Source organism: Colossoma macropomum, unplaced genomic scaffold (genome assembly GCF_904425465.1).
Source record: "Colossoma macropomum unplaced genomic scaffold, Colossoma_macropomum, whole genome shotgun sequence".
Lineage (NCBI taxonomy): Eukaryota > Metazoa > Chordata > Actinopteri > Characiformes > Serrasalmidae > Colossoma > Colossoma macropomum.
Window position 1 is genome coordinate 14,127,425 of NW_023494789.1, and position 26,585 is coordinate 14,154,009.

At 36.0% G+C, this 26,585-nt stretch overlaps 2 protein-coding genes across 2 annotated transcripts; one reads left to right on the plus strand and one right to left on the minus strand.

The window, feature by feature from the left end:
* The first annotated feature begins 6,893 nt into the window (after window positions 1-6,893).
* Window positions 6,894-9,491, plus strand: LOC118807962 (coiled-coil domain-containing protein 106-like). Its single transcript, XM_036570175.1, has 3 exons — window positions 6,894-7,214; window positions 7,773-7,919; window positions 8,937-9,491. The coding sequence occupies exons 2-3, from the start codon at window positions 7,799-7,801 to the stop codon at window positions 9,236-9,238; spliced, it is 423 nt and encodes a 140-aa protein (XP_036426068.1). The 5' UTR covers window positions 6,894-7,214; window positions 7,773-7,798; the 3' UTR covers window positions 9,239-9,491.
* Window positions 9,492-11,573: 2,082 nt separating this feature from the next.
* Window positions 11,574-23,861, minus strand: LOC118807960 (membrane-spanning 4-domains subfamily A member 4D-like). The gene is made up of 9 exons (XM_036570172.1): window positions 23,664-23,861; window positions 21,323-21,788; window positions 20,561-20,741; window positions 19,391-19,504; window positions 19,233-19,289; window positions 16,311-16,433; window positions 12,114-12,227; window positions 11,817-11,873; window positions 11,574-11,719 (listed from the first exon to the last, which is right to left on the minus strand). The coding sequence occupies exons 3-9, from the start codon at window positions 20,714-20,716 to the stop codon at window positions 11,633-11,635; spliced, it is 708 nt and encodes a 235-aa protein (XP_036426065.1). The 5' UTR covers window positions 20,717-20,741; window positions 21,323-21,788; window positions 23,664-23,861; the 3' UTR covers window positions 11,574-11,632.
* Between the last annotated feature and the right edge of the window lie 2,724 nt (window positions 23,862-26,585).

Consider the following 26,585-nt stretch of genomic DNA (forward strand, 5'->3'; position numbering starts at 1 on the left):
ATCTTGAATTTTCTTGAACTCTCTTTTATCTAATCTGTGCAGAAATATCTCCTGATAAATTAATTATTTTTTTTAACTGCCATTTCTTCTGGGAATTAAATGAATGCAGGATGTCAATCAAATAAAAGGATGCCATATACAATTGATTATGTCATGTGATGACAAATCAAAACACCTTACCTCACAACAACCAGTATGAGAGTTGCAGGACATGAACGCTTGTGTTATTGTAAAAACCACCGAGCACAGCATGATGGTTATTGCTGCAGTTATGATGCTGAACACATTCAAGCACAGAGCACCCCTCACCTAGGTTTCATTCAACTACTTTGAATTTACAGTTGCACTGAAATACAAAAGGCAATTGAAACATTTTTAAACCAAATATATGATTGTATGTTCAGAGAGGGAGCATATGTTATCCACTGTATTTCAGTCTTGGAACTAGAAAGCTATACTGTTAAGAACATAGTCTTTTATTGCTAACTGTTGAGCAACTGATATTTCAGCAAAAAATGTAAGGCCCACCCATAGTGAGGCAGATTTTCCATGTAAAGCAGCATCTGGAAACTTCAGAGGGCTTCGGAAAGCATCTTATAAGCAAATGCTTGGTTCTTTTGATGTACAAACAGTTTTTTAGTCAAACATTTACTCAAACCGAATCCTATGATTTGTTAATGTTGAACTCTTCATATGTTAAAATGAAAATGGCTTGCTAACAGTCAGTTAGCTCGCCTTTATCTGCTGTGGAACATAGACTAGTGAGTCACCTCTTTTAAATGAATGTTTGCTCTCACAAAATAAGAGAAAGGCTTTTCTTAAAAAAATACCATTTGAATTGGGAACAGTGTCGAATTTGTATTCCATCTCAAATAAACTGGTTTGTACAGTTGTTAGAGTTGTTAGCTAACTAGCTAAACAACCTGTTTGCGCATGCTTAGCTAACATTAGCAGGCTAAGTTAATAGCTCTGCTGGAAAACCAGCTCAGTTGCAGCTGTCTGGTGTTGGAGTGACAGAAAAGGTGAAACTGACCAGGTTCTGTGATGTATGTGGTTCTCCAAGATCATGAATTAGCTGTCCTAGAGGCCCATTATGATGCTTTTTTGCTAGCCATTCATACCATTCAATTACAGTCAAGTGATTCTTCAATAGCTCTTCTGTCCGGTTACCTCTAAGCCTCCAAAATGTTTCCTTGTATGTTCTCCAGGCCCTCTCTATATGCTGGGTATGAGCCCTTGTCTGAGCATCCACATATGATACACTGTGAATGACTGTGTAATGCCTGTAGCCAAGCTGAGGTAGAGCCTGCCGGTAGGTACGCCACTCATCACTTAGGATAGTGGATCCCCTCTTGACATGTTGAGTGATGAGTGGCATGAGTTCCCCTCTGGACCTCCGCTCGACGAGGTGAAGAACTGGCTTTCTTTGATTTGTGTCCCCAACTTTCACACCAAGCATGTCGAACACCCACTTCCTCCTCCTCCAGAAGTCTCATCTTCTGTTACAAAGTAATAAAAATGAAGAAATACTTATGGTTCTTATGGTTAATGAATAATAAGCCAGGATAGGGATTAACCTCTTAAACTGCAAAAGCTTGTATATGACACATCAGTTCCTTACTCTCATAATTACATAATATATTAGCCTTTTAGGTAATGCTTTACCGATGGGCAGCCTTCATAAAGCTGCATGACAACCTCCATTAGTCTTTCATGACAACAAAAATAAACCCACATAAACATTTACAAAGGCTCCAACAAGCATTAACTGTTATAAAGGCTGCTTTTGTCAACACTTCATTTGCTGTTATCTGGAAGTACCTGGGTTGAAAAATGTGCCAGGATCTGCTAACCCTAGAAAGTGATTCAATGGCCAACATTAAAATGTCCTATGAGTTCTATGATGTGTTTTAAGAATTGCATGTGAAATGGACACTATTAGGAATAGGAGAGCTGTGGAAAAGACATGACAACACTAAAACATCAGTTGTCATAAGATGTTATGTTATTTCAGACAGAAAGTGAAATGTCATTACCTGACGCTAACATAAATCTATACATTGGCGTATTCATTACGTCAACTTTGAACTTGAGAGAACCAGCCTTTATGACAACCAACACTTGTTGTGATAAACCTTTATAAATGTAAGATAATGTCAGTCATAAGAGACTTGTGTAGGATGTCACCTAGCCTTAAACACTGCCTTTCAGTAAAGTGTTACCACCTGTTACATATAACCAAAATATTCATCATTGTTACTTGGCAATAAGTCTTAAGATTAATAGCTAAATAAAAGGCCTGCAAGGGTTAATTATTTCAATTTAATTATTTCTACTAACGATGGAAGGAAAGGAAGAAAACTATGAAGAAATTAAGAAATGTATGTCCATTCAACATCATCACGACTATAAAAAACGCTAAACTCATATTAAAATATACATGCCTTTCTTTTATGCCTGAAGCGACTCTCGTCCTCCAATATGCTGTCCTTTCCTTCTTCTGAGTTTTTCTATTGACCTCACACAAGCCTCTCTCACCTTTTTGGCCATTTTTGACAGAGTTGCTGAACTCCCTGCTATTTCATCAGCAATCATGTCGATTTGGCGTAAACGCAGACCTTGAGAAAACCTGTAGGCACATAATGATAGAAAACTTTTTAATTGTTTTTAACACCTCACCAAGACTCTGATTGTATGAATTTAAGTTGTAAAGTGCAGCATTTCATGCAGTGTATGGATACCTAAAAATGGAACTGGACAAAGATGTTTGAAGTGCTTTTGTTCACCTGAAATGTTTGCTTTGCTTCATTTTAAACAAAGAAGATATTTCACTTAAACATAACAAGTAAACTTGCTCATAAGCACAAGAAGTGCCTTTATAGGTTGCACTGTAAACATATTTTTACAGGGCAGAAACACATAGTCTTTGCACATTCTGAACAAGAATAATATTTAGTATTTGGTAATATTAAACTCAAGTGAAAAGTTAAAGTTCAAATGGCCACCCCGCCCACACCTGTAATATGCAGCAACAGAATGCTGTTGCTAAGACCTAGTAAACCTGTATGTGTAAGCTGCTTTCACCTGTATACAAATTCCATCCATTTGAAGAGAGACACTTTGGAACGACTAAACGCAGAGTTGTGCCTGACAGATCTCTTTACTTGCCGTTCCCTTGTGGATAGCCCGTTGACACCTCCTGTATGGATAGGAATTATATTTATGTCCAAGGTGTATTTAAGGTAAAAGGTCTTTAGGATAGTCATGTTCAATTCCAAAACTAATTTACTATCCATTATAGAGATGGGCAATATGGCAAAAACATACTACCACAACACTTCAAGAAGTTTATGATTTCTGACAATTGAAAAGTTAGAACAGACAATGAAGTTTCACTTTTAAAAAATATACTGCATAAAGGTGTTTGATCAAAACTTCTAATTACAAAAACAAATACAAAATCTATTTCAGATAATAATATTTACTTTCTGTAATAGCTATTTGTTAAACTATAGTTTTTCTTCTGACAACTAAATAACTTATTTTAGATAACTTAGGTTAACTTCTTCTGTTCTGTTACATTAACTTACATTAAAAAAAAGCATAACATGACTTACCATTCATAGCAATCCGAGCAGTCGCTGACTTTGAGCTTCATCTTGTGGTGACAAAGATGGCATTTCACCTTTCTTTGTAGTAGTTTCTTCTTTTGGAGCCACTCTATTAATTTTAGATGTTTTCTTTTTGATTTCTTGCCCTCGATCAGTTTCCTCACTTTTTTCTCAAAATACAACATTTTGACGCAATTATAACCAGATGCGCTGCAGTTAAATATGTTCCACTTGAGTGGATGAGATTCAACGTTATGTCCCTATTTATTACCTATATCCTCCTGAGAACCAATGAAAAAAAGTGTCTTGCAATTTAGATTTTTTTGTGATTTCCTATCTTTTAGGCATAAATAAAACATATTACCATTTAGACTTTTTAAAAATTATTTTTATTTTTTTTTATAGCATGTCCACTATAGTGGACGGCAGGACGGTTTTAATCTTCAAAACAGTGAAATTTAACAAGTTAAGCAATAACAATAAAACAAGGACATATTTGACTTTTATTCTGTATTCATTTTGTTTGTTGATTTTCAGGTTGGTAAAGTAAATGTTCTTATTAACTCAGTTTTTTTTTATTCTCTTTTATTTCATTTGCATATGTTGTGACTTGCTTTCTCATGTCTTTTGCACTCTCAAGTATAGAACAGCTGACCTAAAATCTTTCACTGCTTTTGAATTCTTTTTGAACATTTTTGTTGATTTCATCTACAGAAATACTGAACTTCTTCAGAACTAAAAACTTGGTTAGTCTTTCATTTGCTTGCGTGTTATATCTTGAGGATTTTTTTTTTTCAACGATGATAGTCCAGGAAGCAATTTCTTCTTTTGGTAATGCAGAGAAACATCTTGCACTTGGTGCATCTCATGTATGTCTTGTTTCTGCAGCCCTTATTTCGGCATCTTTCTGCATGTTTGCAATCCACCATCTCTGGCATGTGCATGGCTCCATATTTACGCACAGATGGCTCTGGTTGTGGAATCCTCATTTTCATTGGTGGCTCATACTCTTCTTCGCTCTCTTCACTTGCACTGTTGTCAAGTTCTGGAAGATCCAACAGCTCTTCAGCCAGGTGCAATTTGAAGTCCAAGTACTGTTCAGTTTCCTTTGCAGGTCGATTCAGGACTTTGCTGTCTGACTTGTACTGGATCCAGGAGTTTGTGATGGCAACATCAAAAAAGTGACCTATCACTCGTGTAGTCCATTTTTTGGTCCTGCTTGACATTCTGTAAAAGCTCAACATTCGGTCACATAAATCCACCCCGCCCATGTTGTCATTGTACTCTCTGATAACTGCTGGTCTTCTCACTTGGATGTGTGCTTTGTCTTTGTTGGACCATCTTGTACAGACATCTTCAGGATCTTTCCCAAGTATGGTAGAGGCCATTAGCACTGGCTTGTTGTCATACCACTTTGTGATAGCCAGCTCAGGACTATTTCTGACCACCATCTTTGATGCTCCTCTCCCTTCTTTTTGCAATTGTTTGTCACCAGTAAGCAGACATGGCTTTGGCACTCTGTTCTTCATTATGGTTCCAGTTGCTGGAAAGCCCTTTTCCAGCAAAGCATCCATGAGACTGACTGATGTGAAGTACCGGTCAAAGAACAGCTGACTTCCTGTGGGAACAGATTCAACCATACGTAGGACTGCTGCTGCCCCAATGCCCAATCTTTTGTCATTAAATGTATTCTTTCCTTGGTATACTTCAAAGTCCAACATCAGACCATCTGGAGAGGCGAGGACAAATACCTTCAAGCCAGTCGGGTATGGCTTGCCTGGAACAAACTGCCTGATTGGACAGCGGCCTATGAAAGGAATGATTTGCTCATCAACGCAGAGCTTTCCTGGTTTTGAAAGCCTAAGGCAGCCTTGCTTCACTCTGTCAAGGAGTGGCCTGACTTTCCAAAGAATGTCTGTATTCTTTGTTTCCTCATTCACATCAAGGTCATTTACAATTTTCAGTGAGTTTCTCAGCTTGAAGAACCTATCTCTTGTCATTTTGTTACTTATAATTGGCACTTTTGTTTTTTTGGCCCAAAACATCTTGATTCTGGGATAACCAAGGCAGGCCATGTGAACTGATATGCCAAAGAAGACCTTCATTTCCTGTGGAGTGGTGTTCAGAGAAACTCCTCTAGTCTGTAGCTCCCTTTGATTTGTGAAAGTTGCCAAGTCTTCAAAAACCTTGCTGTCAATGTATTGGGAAAAGTACTGAATTGGACTCCAATCTGCACGAAGTGTAGGGTCATCTTGATAATCAGGAGGCCTAGGTAGCACAGGTGTGAATCTGTTTTGGTGGAAAAGCAGAATAAACAGTTTAATAAAATTTCATTAACACCATTATTATTAATTTAACCTCCAAACACTTTGATCTGATACATCTGAAATGTAATTATTTTTATTCACTTTAAAACTCTCTGAACAATCTGATCACAATGTAATGTGGTTAATAGTCATTTCATTTACTGTACTTTCTGTTGCCAAGTGCATTTTGTGCTGCCATTAGATCAACAATGCAGTATTTATATATATTTTTACTGATTATAAACATTATTTATGGTAATCCTAAAACGAAATGAAACATACGTGCTAGTCCTGGCCCACAAAGGACGACGGCTCTCCTGTTGGCCTGTGTCTGTGATCTGATCTGATGAGCTACCTGCGTCTTCATTAGAACTCTCTACCTCTTCTTCATCAGGTTTAAACTCATCCTCAGCATCTTCCTCATCTGATAAATCTAAGTCTGAATCTCCCTCAATTATTTTGTACAAAATCTTCTCTGCCTCTGTTCTGTCTCCTAAAACAATATGTTAAAACCTTTAGTGACCACGAAAGACGTGAAGATCATCTTAGTGTCCACTAAAGTGGACATTTATAAAATGGTTATTATTTAATTTCAAAAATAAATAAACTGCTCTCAGACCTCATTAAACAGTTCCTAACAACCTCAAAAGCAATAAAATATATGAATGTTGTAGTAAAAAAAGCAATAAATAAAGAATATTTGACTTACCTTTTCTCATTCCATAAAATGTGCTTGTTGATATGGAGGCCATTTTGTTTAAACAGGAAGTGGAATTTGTCAGCATCCTACCCCAACACATGTGGTATCACTGGAAAGCCCAGGATGTCCTCTTTAAGATACAGCAGGACTTATTAGGGTAACTCAAACGAGTAAAATGCTAGATGCAGAAACAAAGTGTCCACTACAAAGGACACAAATGAATAGGCGGGGTCTCAGGAGGATATAGTGTACATATTTATATTAATCATGCATAATGCATATTTATGTACCTTTTTTTACTTTACAAATTAACTTGATTTACGTTTAATGAATTATATTATATGTATTTTGAAATACAAATAAACTATTAAAAGTGAAGGTGGAAGTTTGGTGGACGAGTTGAGTTTTTTCAGGACTGCACCAGGGGGCGCAACAACACGCATGCTGCTACATGGAGAAGTGTCACGGTAATGGAGTTAAACACAGCCACTTCAACTCGGTCCAGGTGAGCTCAAAAGGGAAATAAAGGCAAAACGTCGTCGTCAACAAAGACAAACAAGCCAACGGAAGACAACAAGGATGGAGAGGATGGCGCAGGTAAGTGGCGTTAATGTAATGATACAGCCAGCTAGCGTTAGCTGTGTGCTAGCTACAAACGAACGTTAGCAAATGTGGCTAGTCAAGGTTCGCTCCTGTTCCTAGGGCACTTGGCTATCGTTAGCGAGTTAGTTCACAGTTAGCTAGTACGGGTTTGCTCTGTATATCGCTGGAGAAAAGTATAGCGAATGAAGACTGATAGGCTAGGCGGCTCATCGCTCCCACGATCGTTTTAGGAGCCTCTCAGTCAGTATTTCAGTCACTCAGCTTTCTCTTGTGCAGCTCCGTGGCTGTTGGGCTAACGTCAGCTAATATTCGGTTGATGCCATCTTGTTAGGACTGGTGAGAAATGTATAACGCACAGATATAGTTTATAATATTTATCCTTTCAGGTTTCAGTAAATAGAGAATCAACAAAAAAGTAGTTTGTTCTTGAAAATGTTAACATCACATTACATTTTAAACCTGCTCACTGCAGATGTAAGGATTGCATTGATACAATATCAAAACAATCTCAGCAACAAGATTGATTTCTTTAATTCTTTGAAAATATTGCAGGCCCCCTATTAGCCCCAACAGCCGCAATGTCCTTGAAAAAACAACAGATTCTGCTGGCTGAAGCAAAGAAGAATGAAGAGGCAATGTCAAAAACAGTTGCTGACCTGAAAGAAGAAAGGGACAGTCTTCTAAAACAATTAGCCAAATGTAAGTATTTTTTATTAATAGAGGTGCAATGTAGCTATGTAGTCTTATTAACCTTTTAGTGCTCCTGCAGCAAAATAATTGTACAAAAATATCTGTGGTTAATTTCTACTACTTCACACAACAATTAATGTTTTATTTAAGTTTTGCTGTAGTTTGTGTCCATTTAAAATAATAGCCGTTGACAGTAATGCATCAGCAGCACAGTTTTACATTTGCCACACAGATTGCAGAACAGCAGAGAAAATATATAAGACATATATATGCTTTTTGGCAGTCAAAAGGGAAATGAGGGAAAAGCACAAGGGTAAAAATTACTGTGTGGCACAACCACATTTACCTGTCCGCTCGATAGGTTTTTACCTCATAAAAAAAATCTAGCCTACATCATTAAAACCACGTGTTTATTTGACAAAATAATAAATCACTAATGGTTGACAGTTAACATATCATCAGATACTTGCTATATGTGGATTTGCTGTAGTGGTGAGCAACAAACTCTCACCAAAGATCAGACGTCCCACAACAAAAATGTAATTGATGTAAACTTATTAATATTAAATTGCTCAGTGCCGTAGGTCTGTAGTTTTGTTGCGTCGTTATAAGTTTAAAATCAAGTCGGGTCAAAAGGGTACATTCGTCACATTTTTAGTTTGAGACAAATTTTAGTCATATGTTATACGAGTGTGCATACATCCATCTCTCCAAGACACATTAAATGATAAAAGCCCCTCCCAGTATTATGACGGAGCTCTCTCTGCTGTTTTGTTTCAAGGGTAGACCCCACCCTCTGAGTTGCCACCACTTAACAGAGCCTCCGATGCTCCTTCAGTTCAGCTCTTAACAAGAGTTTTTCCTCTGGGTTTAATTCTGTAGCCTACTGTGACAGACTTTGGTTAAGGAAGTTGTAAAATGAAATGAAATGAAATAAGATTAAGGGACTGATGGAAGATTAAGGGAATATTTCAGTTAATTTGTTTGTAATGTTTTTAATTGTATCTTTGTGTTGTTTCTCTATAGCAGGAAATCCTCAGCAGGCGGTAAGAAGATACAGAAAGATTTTGCAGCAGTACAGGAGGGGGAAAAATCTTCATGCTGCCTACAAAGCCATCAGTGTAGATAGAAACACTGTAGTGGCCAATGCTCCCATTGCAGAGCTTGCTATTGTGGCACCTCAAGAGTACAGTAAGCTGTTAGAGGGTTACTCGCGACAAGAGAAACTGCAGGTGTTTGCAAAGAAGTGCATGGATGCACAGTTGTTGACCACTGTGGAAATGTACAAAAAGAAAAACAAACTTTTACCTTTAATGAAAAGAAAATAAGAAGGTTGTTTTTTTTTTTATTTGCTACAACTGCCAACACTCTTGAATTAGGAATTAGAAGTTGTGCATAAGAGTCAAATTAGCACTTTCTAGGGAACATTTGCTTTGGTAAGACCCTCTGTGTTTTGTTTTAAAATTTTTGAAAAGAGGGAGTAAAAATATTTGTTACTTTGTGTTACAGAGTAAAGAACTACAGTGTGATTATTCAGTTGCTTTTTTTGGTTTATTCAATAAAGTTCTGATTACTCTGTTATCTCCTCTTGAGGTTTCTCAGTGATTTTAAGGTCTCAAAGTCAAAAGGCAGGTAAAAAAAAAGTATACCAGCTTATGCTCAATGGTTATATTGAGTAAATGTCTATACATTGTTTTTTGTTTCCACTTTAGATTAGGGGCTGCAAAATGTTTTCTAAATGTTGACCAATTAATGTATAAATGACTTAACAAAAGGACTTCAGTTTGTAAATGACTTATAGGCATTTTTAGATATTCATATATATGGAATAGTGTCCACTTTAGATTAGGGGCTGCAAAAATGTTGCAAATAATTTACATGTAATGAACAGGTCATTTATAAAACATGAGTAAGAAAGTCACTACTGTTTGTTAATGTTCAACAAATCACTTGTAGGCCCAAAAATTTTTAATGAATCTTACTGTGGTTTATTTTTATTTTTTTTTTAGATAAATGCATATGCAGTACATTCACTAAGAGTGAATAACATCCTGATTTGTCAATCATTAGTTAAGAAATAGTAGCATATATATTTAAATTACACTTATTGCATATAGAAAAAGCACTTATCGAGAGAAAAGTGCTTTCTTGTCCACTCAGAAAATGTATCCCTACTACTGTAAATAGGCTGGAGTCCAAAGATGGATCTTCAGTCGCCATTTGAAGATGGTGAGGAATTCTGCTGTTCAGTGGAAGTTTGTTCCACCACATGGGCTCCAATGGAAGAGTCTTGATGTTTGTCTTTTCATGTGTCCGGGGTCAAGCTGGGCTGTATTGAAGCTTAACCTGCTCTAGGTCATCAGGTAGGAAGGAGCTGGTCCATTTTTTGGCTTTGTAGGCAGGTGTCAGAGTTTAAATCTGATGTGAACAGTTACTGGACACCAGTGAAAAGAACGCAGCAGTGGGGTGATATAAGTAACCCTTTTGATCATTTGAAAGGGCCTGACTTTAATCAAGCCTTGAGATTGCAAGGTACTGGACAAGCACTTAGGTGACTGTCCTAGAGAGGAAGGATCAAATAGTCCAGATGCTGTAGTGGAGAAACCTGCATGACAGGTTTGCAGTGACGGGAAACAGTCATTAACAACACCAGGTCTTCATACATATGCAGACAGCGAATAAGGAGTTCTCCAGGGAGGTGTGATGACAGTTCTATGTATTATTATATATGGGCCATTATAAAACCCTGATATCTTGTAAAGAGGACACGTTGTAGACTGTATTGCTCAAATGGCACCACTGCCATTAATGTATAAAACAATGAAGAACAACTCTTAATACTTGATTAGTTTATGATTAGTAAATCATAAAGTAGAGGTTTATAGATGTTTTACTTTAAAAGGTTTTTTGGCTAAAGAACTCCTAAATGGTTGTAAATATGCTATTAACATATGAATTTGTATTATAGTATGGACATAACTGATGAATAACTACTGAATTCCTGAGCTACTCATCGTTTGTTAATCATGAAGTAAAAGCTTATAGGTGTCTTATAAAGTGTTGTTAATATATTAATTAATGACTTATAACTCTAAATACATCATGAGTTCATGATTAGTTAATTATGAATTAAAAGCTTATAAATGTTTTATAAATGAACGTTATTATAAAGTGTTACCAATATTTCTGCCATGGTTAAGTTTCATCCAAAGAGATTGTGGTATATTTTGCATGATCTAAGATACAGGATATAACACAAACATATCTGACCTACTTATGACATTGATGTTCATGAGGGACTGAATGATTTAAGACAATGACTACTGGGTTTACAAATAATAAACAAATATATATATATATATATATATAAGTGAACCTACATGAAAATGTCTAAGATTTTTTAAGATAAATGAATTTAAAATATACGTATTTGGACAAAATATTGTTAGGTTGTATTTTATGTCACTTGAACATATTCTGTATAGACTATAGAATATGTTCAAGTGACACAAAATACAATCTAACAATATTTTGTCCAAATATGCATGTTTTAAATTCATTTATTTTAAAAAATCATAGACATTTTCATAACATTATTGAAACATGTTTGCATCAGAGCACCCGCATTAATACTTTGGAAGAAAAAAAAACACTGTGAAGTTCTATGGTAGCAGAATATTTATAGTTTTATTGTGGTGTTTCATCTGGAGATGTTTTTAGTCTCAGTTATCTTTTATCTCACTGTATGATGGAGGACTTTCCATTGGTGGACTGTTCATGGAGGCACCACTGACTGCATTCAGTGGATACTGTGAAGCAAAGAATATGCACATATTGTAAAAGCTGTAGACTGTAAACTTTATACAGTAAGTAATCGGCAGCTTAGTTGTTTTTATACATTATTACCTGCTCACTGGGGTAATCAGGACGTCCTGCTTGGTTTGGAGCCACAGAGATGTTCACCTACAGACATACAGAGAGATTCATAAGCTGCATAGTTTATACAGGGTGAATCACTATACAAGGTCATTACAGCAGATAGAAAACATGTGTAAACAATGTTCATTGACAGTCATCTCTTGATCAAAGGGGGCAGTGTAAACAACAAAACTCAACAAAACTCTTCAACAACAATATAAAGGAATAAACCCACTGGGTATTTTATTATATCTCTGAAACTGTCCTTATTTTTCTGAAACTTACAGAAGGTTCATTGCTGCAGGCGGCTTTACAGGCAAAGACTGAGACACAGATGGAGATGATGAACTGAATTATGGAACAAATCACCAGCACTACAACAAGCTCAATGATTGGGCTCTAAAAAATAAAACAAAGGTAAAGTTAAATTCATCATAATCTGGTTCATCCTTAAGGTGTCTGAACTAAACAAAGCCATGTGAAGACTTCATAGCTACAGAACTCTCACTGGTAGATTAACAAGAGTAACATTTTTGGACACAGTAGTGTTTATTGTGCAAAAAAGAAACCAGCTTTCATTCAACAAACAAAATAGCAAATTCTTATTTTTCAGCAACAGATAAAAAGCAAAAGTACACACAAACACACACACACACACACACACACACACACACACGCACACACACACACACACACTCACACACACACACACACACATATATAAAAATCATGTAGATTTAAAGAGTTTTTAATTTGGGGTGATAATGTGGGGAGGCGGTCCTGCTACCAGGAGAGAATTCTGAAGAATCCCTCTCACAGCAGCAGTTCACTCAGCTAATCTATAGAAAATTTAATAAGTATTTTATTTTTATTGACAGAACTGAGATCTGCATTGTTTTCCTGAAGATCTTTGAATCAGGCGTTTACCCTGATCTTCCACACCCCCAGATTCTACATCAGTAGACTGATCTGATGTGGAAATCAGCTCTTTTGCTCTGTAAAATTCCACAGCTTGGCTCATTTTACATCAAACCCTTGATAAACTTAACCAGACAGATTTAAACTAAAAGTCTGAAACATGAACAGATGGTAAAGTCTTGTGGTATTGTAATGAATATATTACCATTATAATCAATAAGAAATTCATAATCATATACTAAAAATTCAGTAACAAAAGTGTATTAATCCTCTCACTAAGGAAAGGCCATTCTGTGTGAAGGTCAGGGGATTTTGCAATTGAGAGTCACTGAAGTTCAGAAGCTTCTAGAAACTAGTGTGCTTTGTTGCAAGAACAAGCTGGCCTGTGAGAGGGGAGGTAAAGCTGATAGGAAACTAAACTGTATCAGTGTTGGAACCAGTTTAAAAAGATAAAATTTAATTAAAAACCTACACTTAGTCCCGACAGTCTAGTGAGCCGTAAGCTTTCATTTTCACATGTATGGTTCTTTTCTTTCTTCTATAGTTTTTGAATGATGGGTGCACAAGGTTAATGTGTGTAAATGATCATTTTGTTGCAAACAAGTCGATCAGCTTCTACTTAGTTTTTGTGTTAAACTGATTTTAAACTCGTAATACATGTTGATCTCTATGAGCTGCTAAAACTTAGGGATTAGGGAGCATCAACAGGCGTGATGTATCAATGGAACAAATTATACTGTGAGACAAATTTGCCATCTTTATGTTTTAAGTATTTCCATAAATTGCTCCACCTATAATCTAACATTCTGAGTGCATTCTTTGTGTTTGGCATGTGTTGAGTTAAAATCTTTTTAAGAAGTCTTGTTGAAACTATGTTCGTCTTTTCTTTATTTAATTAAACATCCTTAATCAACGGCAAGTAATCCAAATGAAAAGTAATCAGAAAACATTAATATAATAATCATTCAGATTTTACAATTCTATTTTTAACACACAACCCCACTTCCAAAATTTGGGATGCTGTATAAAATGTAAATGAATGTAAATAAAAACAGAATGCAATGATCTGCAAATCTCATAGACCCATATTTTATTTACAATAGGCTGTAGAACGCATATCACTTATTTAAAGTGACAGTATGTTGTTTAGCATTGTCTTGCTGAAATATGCAAGGCCTTCTCTGAAACTGACCTTGTCTGGATGGGAGCATATGTTGTTCTAAAACCTCTATATACTGTTCAGCATTGATAGTTCTTTTCCAGCTGTGTAATCTGCCCACACCTTAGGCACTAATGCAACCCCATACCATCAGAGATGCAGGCTTTTGAACTGTGCTCTGATAAAAAGCTGGATGGTCCCTCTCCACTTCAGTCTGAAGTCACTTCAGGACACGGCATCCGTGGTTTCCAAAAATAATTTCAAATTTTGATTCATCTGTTCACAGAACAGTTTTTCAATTTGCCTCAGTTAAATGAGCTTGGGCCCAGAGAAGATGGCAGCAGTTCTGGATAGTGTTGACATATGGTTTCTTCTTTGCATGATACAGCTTCAACTTGCATTTGTGGATTGCACAGTGAACTGTGTTCTCAGACAATGATTTCTGTAAGTGTTCCTGAGCCCATGCAGTGATTACCAGTACAGAATCATGCCTGTTTTCAATGCGGTGCATCTGGAGGGCCCGAAGATCACGAGCATTCAATACTGACCAGCGGCCTTGTCCCTTGCATACAGAGATTTCTTCAGATTCGCAAAATCTTTTGATGATATTATGTACTGTATATGGTGGGATAGCCAAAGTCTTTACAATTTTACGTTGAGGAACATTTTTCTGAAATTGTTCCACAATTTATAGATGCAGTTTTTCACAGATTGGTGAACCTCTGCCCATCTTTACTTCTGAGAGACTCTGCCTCTCTAGAACGCTCTTTTTATACCCAGTCATTTGACTTGTAAATTGCTCCTCCATCTGTTTTTTATTGGTACCACTTACTTTTCCAGCCTTTTGTTGCCCCTGTCCCAACGTTTTTGAGATGCGTTGCTGCCATCAAGTTCTAAATGAGTTAATGTTTTTCATGAAATGTTAAAATTTGTCACTTTCAACATCTGATATATGTTCTATGTTATATTGTGAATAAAATCTATGAGATTTGCAAAGCATAATATTTTGTTTTTATTTACATTTATTATGTAATTATGATATATTTTAGTGTCGCAAGCATGGTACCGTGATAGGATGCCACGTGTGCAAATCCAGTCATGAAATTTCCTTGCTGCGAATGACAGCAACTCAGCCATAAACTGGTAGGCCACGTAAAATGACAGCGCATGGTCAGCGGATGCTCAGGCGCATAGTGCGCAGAGGTCGGCAACTTTCTGCAAAGTCTATCGCTACAGACCTCCAAATTTCATGTGGCCTTCAGATTAGCTCAAGAACAGCGTAGAGAGCTTCATCGAATGGGTTTCTAAGACCAAGCAGCTGCATCCAAGCCTTACATCACCAAGCACAATCCAAAGAGTTGAATGCGGTGGTGTAAAGCACACCGCGACTGGATTCTAGAGCAGTGGAGACGTGTTCTCTGGAGTGATAAATCACACTTCTCCATCTGGCAATCCTATGGATGACTCTGGGTTTGGTGGTTGCCAGGAGAACGGTACTTGTCTGACTGCATTGTGCCAAGTGTAAAATTTGGGGGTGGTGGGATTATGTTGTGGGGTTGTTTTTCAGGAGTTGGGCTCGGCCCCTTAGTTCCAGTGAAAGGAACTCTTAATGCTTCAGCAGACCAAGACATTTTGGACAATTTCATCCTCCCAACTTTGTGGGAACAGTTTGGGGATGGCCACTTCCTGTTTCAACATGACTGCGCACCAGTGCACAAAGCAAGGTCCATAAAGACATGGATGAGTGAGTTTGGTGTGGAAGAACTTGATTGGCCTGATCTTCACCTGACAGAACACTTTTGGGATGAGTTATAGCGGAGACTGCGAGCCAGGCCTTCTCGACCAACATCAGTGTCTGAGCTCACAAATGCATTTCTGGAAGAATGGTCAAAAATTCCCATAAACACACTCCTAACTCTTGTGGAAAGCCTTCCCAGAAGAGCTGAAGCTGTTATAGTTGCAAAGGGTGGACCAACATCATATTAAACCCTATGGATTAAGAATGGGATGTCACTCAAGTTCATATGCGTGTGAAGGCAGACGAGCAAATACTTTTGGAAATATAGTGTAAATATATATATATATACACATATATATATATAATGTGTGTGTGTGTATATATATATATATATATATATATATATATATATATATGTACACACATACATGTGTGTGTGTGTGTCTGTGTGTGTGTGTTTGTGTGCATGTATATATAATCTTGCATTATCTTGAATTATTTTATGTCTAATCTAGAAGTCTAAATATCTCCTGACTAATGAATTATTTGTAATTAACTGTAATTTCCTCTGAAATAATGATTTAATGCAAGGTGGTCTCCGACTGTGAATCAAAGGACGAGATATACAACTAATTATGTCATGTGATGGCAAATAAAAAAACCTTACCTCAGGACAAGGATAGATGCTGGTCCTACACTGTAGCTCGAGTACCAAAAACACCAATGACACAGCGAAGTTTATCGCTGCAGTTATTGTGCTTATCACATTCATCACCAGAGCACCCCTCACCTAGATGAGAAACAGAAAACAAAAGCAAAAGATGAGCACCAATAAAAAAAAATCATTCAATTACTTTGATTTCCAAAATGACTGTTATACTGAAACACAAAAGGCAACTGAAACATGTCTAAATCAAATGTATGATCAGAGTGGGGGTATAAGCTATCCACTGTATTTCGGTCTGGAGGCTAGCAAACTAAACTGTTAGGAACATAGACCATTACTGCTAACTGTTGAGCAAAGTTTGCCAGCTGATTCTTCAGGAAAAATATAAGGGCAGATTCGACCCATACTGAGGCAGATTTTCCATGTAAAATGGCATCTGGAAAAGTCAGAGGGCTTGAAAAATAAGCAAATGCTTTGTTTGTTTGACATTCTGACAGTTTCTTAGTCAAACATTTACTCAAACATTTTTTTTTAATCTCATGTTGAATTTGAAACAGTGTCGAATTTATTTTCCATCTCTAATATACTGGTTTGTACACTTGTTAGAGTTGTTACCTAATTAGCTAACTAACCTGTTTGTGCATGCTTAGCTAACATTAGAAAGCTAAGTTAACAGCTCTTTTTTCCATTTTTGATGCAGCCAAAGAAGCTGACAGTGACAACGACATTGACCAGAGACCTCCATCTGTTAAGGGTCGAGTGTATTTAGCACAGTGACTTAAACTTAACATGTTCATTCTCTTGTTGTCTTTCTCTCCCGCACATATATACACTCACTGGACACTTTTAAGGTACTACTAACTTACAGATTGCAGTGTAGCTGTTTCTCTGCATACCTTTTAGCCCCGTTTCACCCTGTTCTTTAGTGGTCAGATCCCCCACAGGACCACCACAGAGCAGGTATTATTTAGGTGGTCTGTTGGACACAGCATTGATGCTGCAGGTTTTAAACACTGTGGCCACTGACTGTCCATTGTATTAGACACTCCTACGTTGTTGGTCCACCTTGCAGATGTAAAGTCAGAGACAACAGCTCATCTGCTGCTGCACAGTTTGTGTTGGTCATCCTCTTGTCCCTCATCAGTGGTCACAGGAAGCTGTTGATATTCTCACTCCAGCAGTGACAAAGCATTACTGTGTCCCATACACTTGTACCAGTACCACACATATTACCATGCCAGTGTGACCGCAGTGCTGAGAACGAAATGATAATACCTGCTCTGTGGTGGTCCTGGTCGGGGTCCAGATAAATGATGAATGAGATGAAAGAGTTGACTGTGCAGAGAAACAGATCAAATGCAATCTGCAATTACAGGACTACAATGTGCACCTATACATTAGATGGACCTGATTAAATGGAAAATGAGCACAGATGCAAGATCACTGTACATAATTAAGTAGCCAGTGAGTGTAAATATATAATTAAGTTTAATGGTGAACTGCACTCACCAGTTTAGTTTGTAATTTTTGGTAAACAACATTGTAACTGTTTCTTTACTTATGTAATTATTATTCCACTAATTTCATAGTGGATTCTGTCTGAATTGTTCTGTATACATTTAGACAATTAAAGCAATTTCTTCAAAATGCTTTGTGGTGTGATCTGTTCATGTCCACATACTGGTGACCACAGGTGAGCTTTAAGAATTGTGACATTTACAAGACATGATACTGTATACAGTGGCTTAATGTATGACATTACAGATTATTGATTGCTCAGCTCAAAGAGCTTTTCTCAAGACTAGTGGTACTTCTTAGCACCACATATGTTCTCATGATAGCCAAACTAAATATTTATTTTAGCGTTGACAAAAAATTGTCAGTCAGGATAACTAATAATTTACAAAAGTTGAGTGAACAAGAAACAATTCTTGGAAATTGTCTAACAAGTTTTTTTTGTTGTTGTTGTTGTGCAAGCTAAAAAATGAGTACAGTGTAATGATACTGATAATCAAATTAGCTCAAAATCAAACTTTCTGTTACTTGCAGGGGAATTTCTGCACAATTAAATTCTCAAAAGGTAAACAAAACAGTTTTTTGTGAAATACTTTTGTCAAGAAAAGATCATATTTAGACCCTTGTTCCACCAGAATGTCAAAAGATTTTGCACTTACTTAAAAAAGTATTGGCATGACTCCTCACCCCTGCTATTAAGTAATGTAAGTTATCAGTGCATTAGGTGAAGGCAGCCAATAATGTATTCAATCAGTTTTCATTCATTATTGAATGCTTAATGTATATCATGTAACAACAATGTAACTACAGGTAATGTATTCACTGTTACAGATGGATTACAGTAGTACAGTTTATGAAAATACACAAGTTTATCACCTTCAGTTTTTACTCATTCAGTTGCACAGGTTGCACAAATCATGATAATCATAATGGCTTATTGTCTCTTATATAGTTATCAGTATGTCATAGAGTTTCCAACAAGTCTTATCTGATTGTATCAGTAATCATTTTACTACATCTACATACAGACCCACACAGACAGTATTAATTTCAATCTGTAAATTCACAGTACCTACATACATTTCTATATTTTACATCAACAGAGAAATGGACATATGCTGTTGCCATGTAAAGCATGGAAACCTAATCAAAGTATGTAATGTTTTACACAGCAACAGCTTCTATACCTCAGCTTATACAAACATAACTACCATAACACTGTTACACATGTGTAATTACATAAGCAGAAACATGCTGTTACAGCTACTGGGATATCCTTGTGTTACTACATGAGAAAACACTGAAATTGATGCATAGAGAGTGGGACCAAATTATTTCTTAGGAATAAATGATATAGTTCAGTTTCTGCAATGAATGTAAAAAACACTAAAACGGGTGTTTACATACCACACAGTGATGAAGGTTTATACTTGCTGAAACAGCCAGAGAGCCGGTGATGATGTACTGAGTGAGAGGAAAAATGGCAGAGTTTTAATTTAAATTGGTATTGGGGAATATTTAAAGAAGTATCTCTATCTGATGGAATACCAGCAGATAAAACTTACCATCCAAGCAAACCCTAATGCAATTCCACCGAAGACAGGGGAAATGTCAAAGTTCATCACAATGATCACAATACCAAGTACGACTTTCAACAAACCGATGGTTATTTGAACACTCTGTGGGAAAAAGAAAGAGACAGATATTTGACTGATCTCAATACTGGTTGAATTTGAATACTGAACGTTGCAGACATCTATTGCAGCTGAAGCATTTTCAGTAGAGCTCAAATGAGTCAATTTTAATAAACTTCAGTGCATGTAGGATGTTTAACTAAAATAAAAATTTGGAATGTTCCAAATATAACCATGGCTCACATATGCAATAAACTGAGTCACTTAACATTCAATCTGAATCTCAAATTTCAAACATTTAGCAAATGTGGATTCCCCATTTCTGAAATGTTCTCTTTCTAAAGCCATCACCATTTTACAGACTCTTTTAAATGGCTGAGCACCTATATAACATTCTGACGTCCACTGACAAAAGTCTGACACATAACTGTGTGTAATCAGCATAGCTATCACAGCTGATCTCATGTTTTCTGAAGACGACATTTACCAAGAGGTAACATAAATAAAGAGAAAGAACTGCCCTGAAGCTAATCCCTCTGTGACTCCACAGGGATTCACAATATAACCAAGAACCTGAACCATCCACTGACAGTTATGCTTCCACAATAAACATAACCTGAACAAGCTCAGGCTTTCTCCCTTCTTCCCTTAGGCAGAGATTATAAATCTGATTTCTGGGAATGTGCTGGCTCACCAGGTACTTCTCAAGAAATTGAAACTAGTTTTCTTTTTTGTGTTTCCTCATGCTCACTTGTCATAGATTACATTTTGTATAAGGATCTGAAACAGCTTAATGTGACAAACATACAATAATAGAGGAAATCAAGAGGGTCCAAACACTTTTTCATTGCAATGTATGTAGATAAGTTGGTGACATCACAAAACCAATGAATTCAAAGCAAGCTGTTTTTTTTTACAACTACATTTTCATATATGAACTGGAGAGTGAACTGTATGTTTTAAAACAAAAAAAAACAAACAAACAAAAAAAAACATTAACAATGCTTAAACACTTCAAGAAACTTACTTCAAGAAGATAAGAGATTTTCAATGATGTGTGCTTCTTCACACAAAGCCTGACCAGCAAGTTGGGTCACTTACTCCTAATAGTTTTGGTTTTCCTTTCAGAAACTTCTGAAGTGGGTCTACAGTGTAGATCATTTGCCCAGGTTCAGTTGATGTTGGTGGGGGGATCACTTGGGTCACAATGGTGTAGCCATTCCTCATGTTAGAGAGTGAAACTGCAGTGGCCGACATCTTTAAAGTGAACTGAATTATTCACCTGTGAAAGACCAAACATTCATCACACTGTCAGTACAAGAGAACTAGAACAGAACTGTTAAAGATCACAATTAGACTGGCAGTGCTTGAGGGCAGTTAAAAGCAGTTGAATTTCCAATATACACTTTTTAATTTACTTTAAAATCAATGAAAATGTTTTGAAATTAAGGTTGTATTTTTATTTAAAAAAACTGTGTATTCAATGAATAAAAAAATGACTTGCTGTTTTTTTAATGAATAATTAGGTTAATCCACCAAATAAACTAAGACAAATGTAGGATGAACAGCAAACAGTAATTACACACAAGAGAATGTCATGTCACACTGGAAATCAGTCTAGTCATATAGATTCTCTGTATTTGAAAAGGTAAATAAAAAACTATGAACTTTCAGAAAAGTGCTATGTATTACATGGTTACTGTAAATAAACAGTGAAAACAAAAGACAAAAAATAAGCATTAAAATCAGCCTTACAGGCAAACAACTATAGATATACCTGTTATAAATACATTACTGTGTTAAATATATGAATACTTAATACATATTCATGAGTTTATGAAACATAAAATTAACTGCTATTACCTGCTGTTTTCGTCCTGGAGTGCAGTTGGTGTTTGCTTTTCCTCTTCCTCTTCTGAAAGACTTTTCTGTACCCCTCAGGAGGAGTGGCTTACACACTGCTTTCCACAGAAAATAAAAGTATGTATTCCTGCAAGCTGGAGCAAGTCCAAGTAGGAGGGACTCCAAATGTCTCGGTCTGAGCTCCAAACAGGTTTGCATTCTGTTAAAGTCTTTGTTAGGGGTCTAAAACAAACACCTGCAAACAGACTGAACTCTAGCAGGTCCAGCACTCATTATGATGTGTTGTGTCCATTTACAACTCAGTGCTTATCTCAATGCTATTAAACGTTTACCTTTTAATATTGTACAGGAGGAGAAACTCAGAGACATCAAAATGTTGGTCCATAACTCAGCTTAGAACAGCGCGCAGAAAAGGGAGAATCACTGTCCCCATGTAGGCTCACTCTCACTGTCAGCCTCGGCTCTCCTAAAATAAAGAGTCCCCCAAATGAAAAGGCTAAATTAAAGCTACAGAACAGAATAACTCGAGTAAAACTAAACTCAGGGATGCCAAGATGCCACAATAGCTTGAAATTGCAGTATTTTCTGATGTAAAAAATTGGGTAAGACTTTACATTAAGTGTTGACTAATTAACATGAAGTAATGCATTAGTTCACATGAACAAGACATGAAGTAATGCATTAACAATGGTTACCTAATGTTAAGTAAACATGTTACGACTGCATTAGTTAATGTTGTTTTCATGTGAAGTGTTGACTCATTAACATTAAGTAATGCATTTATTAACAACTAAGGTTCTACATTGATAATGGTTAACTAATGTTAAGTAAACATGTTACAACTTCATTAGTTTATGTTCTAGTGTTTTGCTTATGTACTGCAGTTATACATAATGCTTGAAAAAGCAATGTTAAGTAATAGTTTAATTGGCTGAAATGACACTTCACCAATGGTAGCCACTAACTTGTTTTATTTACTTCCATTTACTGATGTAGTATTTTGTACTGTATTTTTAAATGATAACACCTTTACTTTTCCCTACTGCTTTTCCCTCAGTTCCATTTCAGTCATTTAGGTTTAGTTGCTTGTTGGGGTTTCATTGTGTCATCTTGTTGAGGTGGTTCAGCTCCTGTTTTGCTTCTTTGTTGCTCACACCTCTCACTTTGGAGCTTTCATATTTTATTTTAGATGCAAAAGGAAATAAAAGGCTAATAATATAGTCTTCAGTTCCTCTGCTGAAAGATTCTGAGATGTACTGAGCTTGACTGGACCTTTCCAAGTTACTCATTACTTACGTATGTAAATGAGCACAAGGTAATATTTTATTTTATATCTAAATGTTTACATTAATATGCTAGATTCTGATGTATGTTAGATATGCTTATGTGTGTATTACAAAAAGGAATTATACATACCATTCTCTCAGTCATATCAGTCAGGTCTGGATGGGGCAGCATACTGAAATTATTTACTTACCTACCCAATTTCTCTTCCTTATTCCAAATTTTATCATGCATGTGTGAGTGTGAATGGGGCATTTTTAGGAAGTCATCATACATTTAGAAATTGTAAATATAAAAATGATTGTATAAACAGACATTTTCATCAAAGGTAACTACTCAGAGAACATAACATGCTTTATGTTAAAACCAATGTCTTAAAATGCATTACTAACATCTATTAAACACTACTAAAGGTTTATAAAGTGTTGTTCAGTGAATTTAATACACCTGATGTAAAATGAAACCCAATAACGCCTTAGTAATGCATTAGAAACATCTATTAAACATTACTAAAGGTTTATAAGGTCTTGTTCAGTAAAGTTAATATACCTGATGTAAAGTGAAAACCAATAATGCCTTAGTAATGCATTACAAACATCTATTAAACATTACTAAAGGTTTATAAGGTCTTGTTCAGTAAAGTTAATATACCTGATGTAAAGTGAAAACCAATAATGCCTTAGTAATGCATTACAAACATCTATTAAACATTACTAAAGGTTTAAAAGGTGTTGTTCAGTGAATTTACCATACCGGATGTAAAGTGAAAACCAATAATGCCTTAGTAATGCGTTATGAACATCTATTAAACTTCACTAAACATCAATAAGGTTGTGTTCTGTGAATTGAATGAACCTGATATAAAATGAAAGAGTAGTACTGTATTAGTAAAGTACTAGATACTTTGATGCTATAATCTGAAAGCATTACACAATGTTAAACAATAAACAATGTATACCTACACATTCAGCTACCCAGCAGAAATAGAAAACATAGATACATTTTTTTCTGTATAAGTGAAACATTCAGTTCATAGCATTATTAAATTAACACAAACCTACATGGTGCAACTAAAAAAGAGGTTCATCACAGAGCTGGCGGTGTCTCTGGTGCGGTAAGGGACAGCTCTGCAATGGAAGCAGTCTGTGCAGTTGTGTTGCGGTCTACCCCGTATTTTTGGAAAGATTTGGCTGTCATGTTTCCTTTCATATATCTGGTCAGCACGCTGGGATCTTACTGGAGTATATGCGCCGAGTCCGTCTGTGCTGAAGCGCAAAACTCCCGCTTTCTTCCAGCCAATCAGTTTAAACCAGTTCTCCTCACTAGCCAATCACGGGTGAAACTGCTCCTGCGTCCTGCGCGCGCAGATGAATTCCCATTAGGCAGTTCGGAGTGTTCACGGTGCAGTTACCATGCAAAGTTCGCCAGATACTCGCTGACGGGCCGAGAAGACCAAGAAAAACACGAGGATTCAGGCAGTGAGCGAGGCAAAACGGATGGCAATAACAGACCTGGTCCAGCCAGGTGAGGTCAGTTGTTTATCGATGTTCAGCTAAACGTGTTGTGATGGGAAGTTCGATTCATTCCACCAACCGATTCTTTTCGCTTCAAAGAATTATTGGAACCGATTCAGACATTCGGACGAACAAAACTTTTCTTTGTAACGTATATACTCAGCATAATATGCATAATCGCATGTATAATCTTAATCTTCATAATGAAGATTATAAAATCATAACACGAAATTATTAAATCAGTTGAATCAGACGCCCGATTCATAAATTCGAAAGAACCGGTTCAGTAAAATGAACCGAACTTTCCACACCGGTGTTGTTCTTAGGTCAAGCCACAGACAGGTATTTTTGCAACTAACCTTGTGATGTGTGTTCAGTTTAAAATGGTTTGACAAGCTGAAACTTTTTCATTAATATTTGAAAAAGTTGTGTTTCTATTCTGTATTCAAATGAATTGCACCTTATAGATCTCTCCAGTGTATGTTAGTAGTCAAATTCAAATGTATCCACATACATTGTAGTAGCATTTAATTTTTCTGTTTATATTGGTATTGACAAGTTATGACTAGTTATACCAGAGATGAAAATGTAAAACTGTTCATGTTTGTTTACTCAGTTCCTGTTTTTGTTGATGTTTTTAGACAACAAGCTCAAGGAGGAGAATGAGGAGGCTGAAATCAAAAGGAAGAAAAAAGAAACATCAGCCAAATCTTTCCAAAAATACGAGGTAGACCGCAACACAGTTGCAACGACTGCTTCCATTGCAGAGCTGTACCCTTGCTGCACCAGAGACACACCACCAGCTCTGTGATGAACCTCTTTTTCAGTTGCACCATGTAGGTTTGTGTTAATTTAATAATGCTATGAACTGAATGTTTCACTTATACAGAAAAAAATGTATCTATGTTTTTTGCTTTCAGATTATAGCATTAAAGTACTTAGTACTTTACTAATACAGTACTACTCTTTCATTTTATATCAGGTATATTAAATTCACAGAACAACACCTTTTAAACCTTTAGTAATGTTTAATAAATGTTTGCAATGCATTACTAAGGCATTATTGGTTTTCACTTTACATCCGGTATATTAAATTCACTGAACAAGACCTTTTAAACCTTTAGTAATGTTTAATAGATGTTTGTAATGCATTACTAAGGCATTATTGGTTTTCACTTTACATTAGGTATATTAAATTCACTGAACAAGACCTTTTAAACCTTTAGTAATGTTTAATAGATGTTCGTAATGCATTACTAAGGTGTTATTGGGTTTCACTTTACATCAGGTATATTAAATTTACTGAACAACACCTTATAAACCTTTAGTAATGTTTAATAGATGTTTGTAATGCATTACTAAGGCATTATTGGTTTTCACTTTACATCAAGTGTATTAAATTTACTGAACAACACCTTATAAACCTTTAGTAATGTTTAATAGATGTTTGTAACGCATTACTAAGGCATTATTGGTTTTCACTTTACATCAAGTGTATTAAATTTACTGAACAACACCTTATAAACCTTTAGTAGTGTTTAATAGATGTTAGTAATGCATTTTAAGACATTGGTTTTAACATAAAGCATGTTATGTTCTCTGAGTAGTTACCTTTGATGAAAATGTCTGTTTATACAATCATTTTTATATTTACAATTTCTAAATGTATGATGACTTCCTAAAAATGCCCCATTCACACTCACACATGCATGATAAAATTTGGAATAAGGAAGAGAAATTGGGTAGGTAAGTAAATAAATTCAGTATGCTGCCCCATCCAGACCTGACTAATATGACTGAGAGAATGGTATGTATAATTCCTTCTTGCAATACACACATAAGCATATCTAACATACATCAGAATCTAGCATATTAATGTGAACTTTTATATATAAAATAAAATATTACCTTGTGCTCATTTACATACATAAGTAATGAGTAGCTTGGAAAGGTCCAGTCAAGCTCAGTACATCCAGAATCTTTCAGCAGAGGAACTGAAGACTATATTATTAGCTTTTTATTTCCTTTTGCATCTAAAATAAAATATTAAAGCTCCAAAGTGAGAGGTGTGAGCAACAAAGAAGCAAAACAGGAGCTGAACCACCTCAACAAGATGACACAATGAAACCCCAACAAGCAACTAAACCTAAATGACTGAAATGGAACTGAGGGAAAAGCAGTAGGGAAAAGTAAAGGTGTTATCATTTAAAAATACAGTACAAAATACTACATCAGTAAATGGAAGTAAATAAAACAAGTTAGTGGCTACCATTGGTGAAGTGTCATTTCAGCCAATGAAACTATTACTTAACATTGCTTTTTCAAGCATTATGTATAACTGCAGTACATAAGCAAAACACTAGAACATAAACTAATGAAGTTGTAACATGTTTACTTAACATTAGTTAACCATTATCAATGTAGAACCTTAGTTGTTAATAAATGCATTACTTAATGTTAATGAG

Coding starts and splice junctions, on each gene's coding strand:
- LOC118807960 (XM_036570172.1), bottom strand. CDS start 20,716: ATGTCGGCCACTGCAGTTTCACTCTCTAACATGAGGAATGGCTACACC. Junction 19,505..20,560: donor GAAAACCAAAACTATTAGGA/GTAAGTGACCCA, acceptor TTTTTCCCACAG/AGTGTTCAAATAACCATCGG. Junction 11,874..12,113: donor CCTGCAGCAATGAACCTTCT/GTAAGTTTCAGA, acceptor GTATGTCTGTAG/GTGAACATCTCTGTGGCTCC.
- LOC118807962 (XM_036570175.1), top strand. CDS start 7,799: ATGTCCTTGAAAAAACAACAGATTCTGCTGGCTGAAGCAAAGAAGAAT. Junction 7,920..8,936: donor TCTAAAACAATTAGCCAAAT/GTAAGTATTTTT, acceptor GTTTCTCTATAG/CAGGAAATCCTCAGCAGGCG.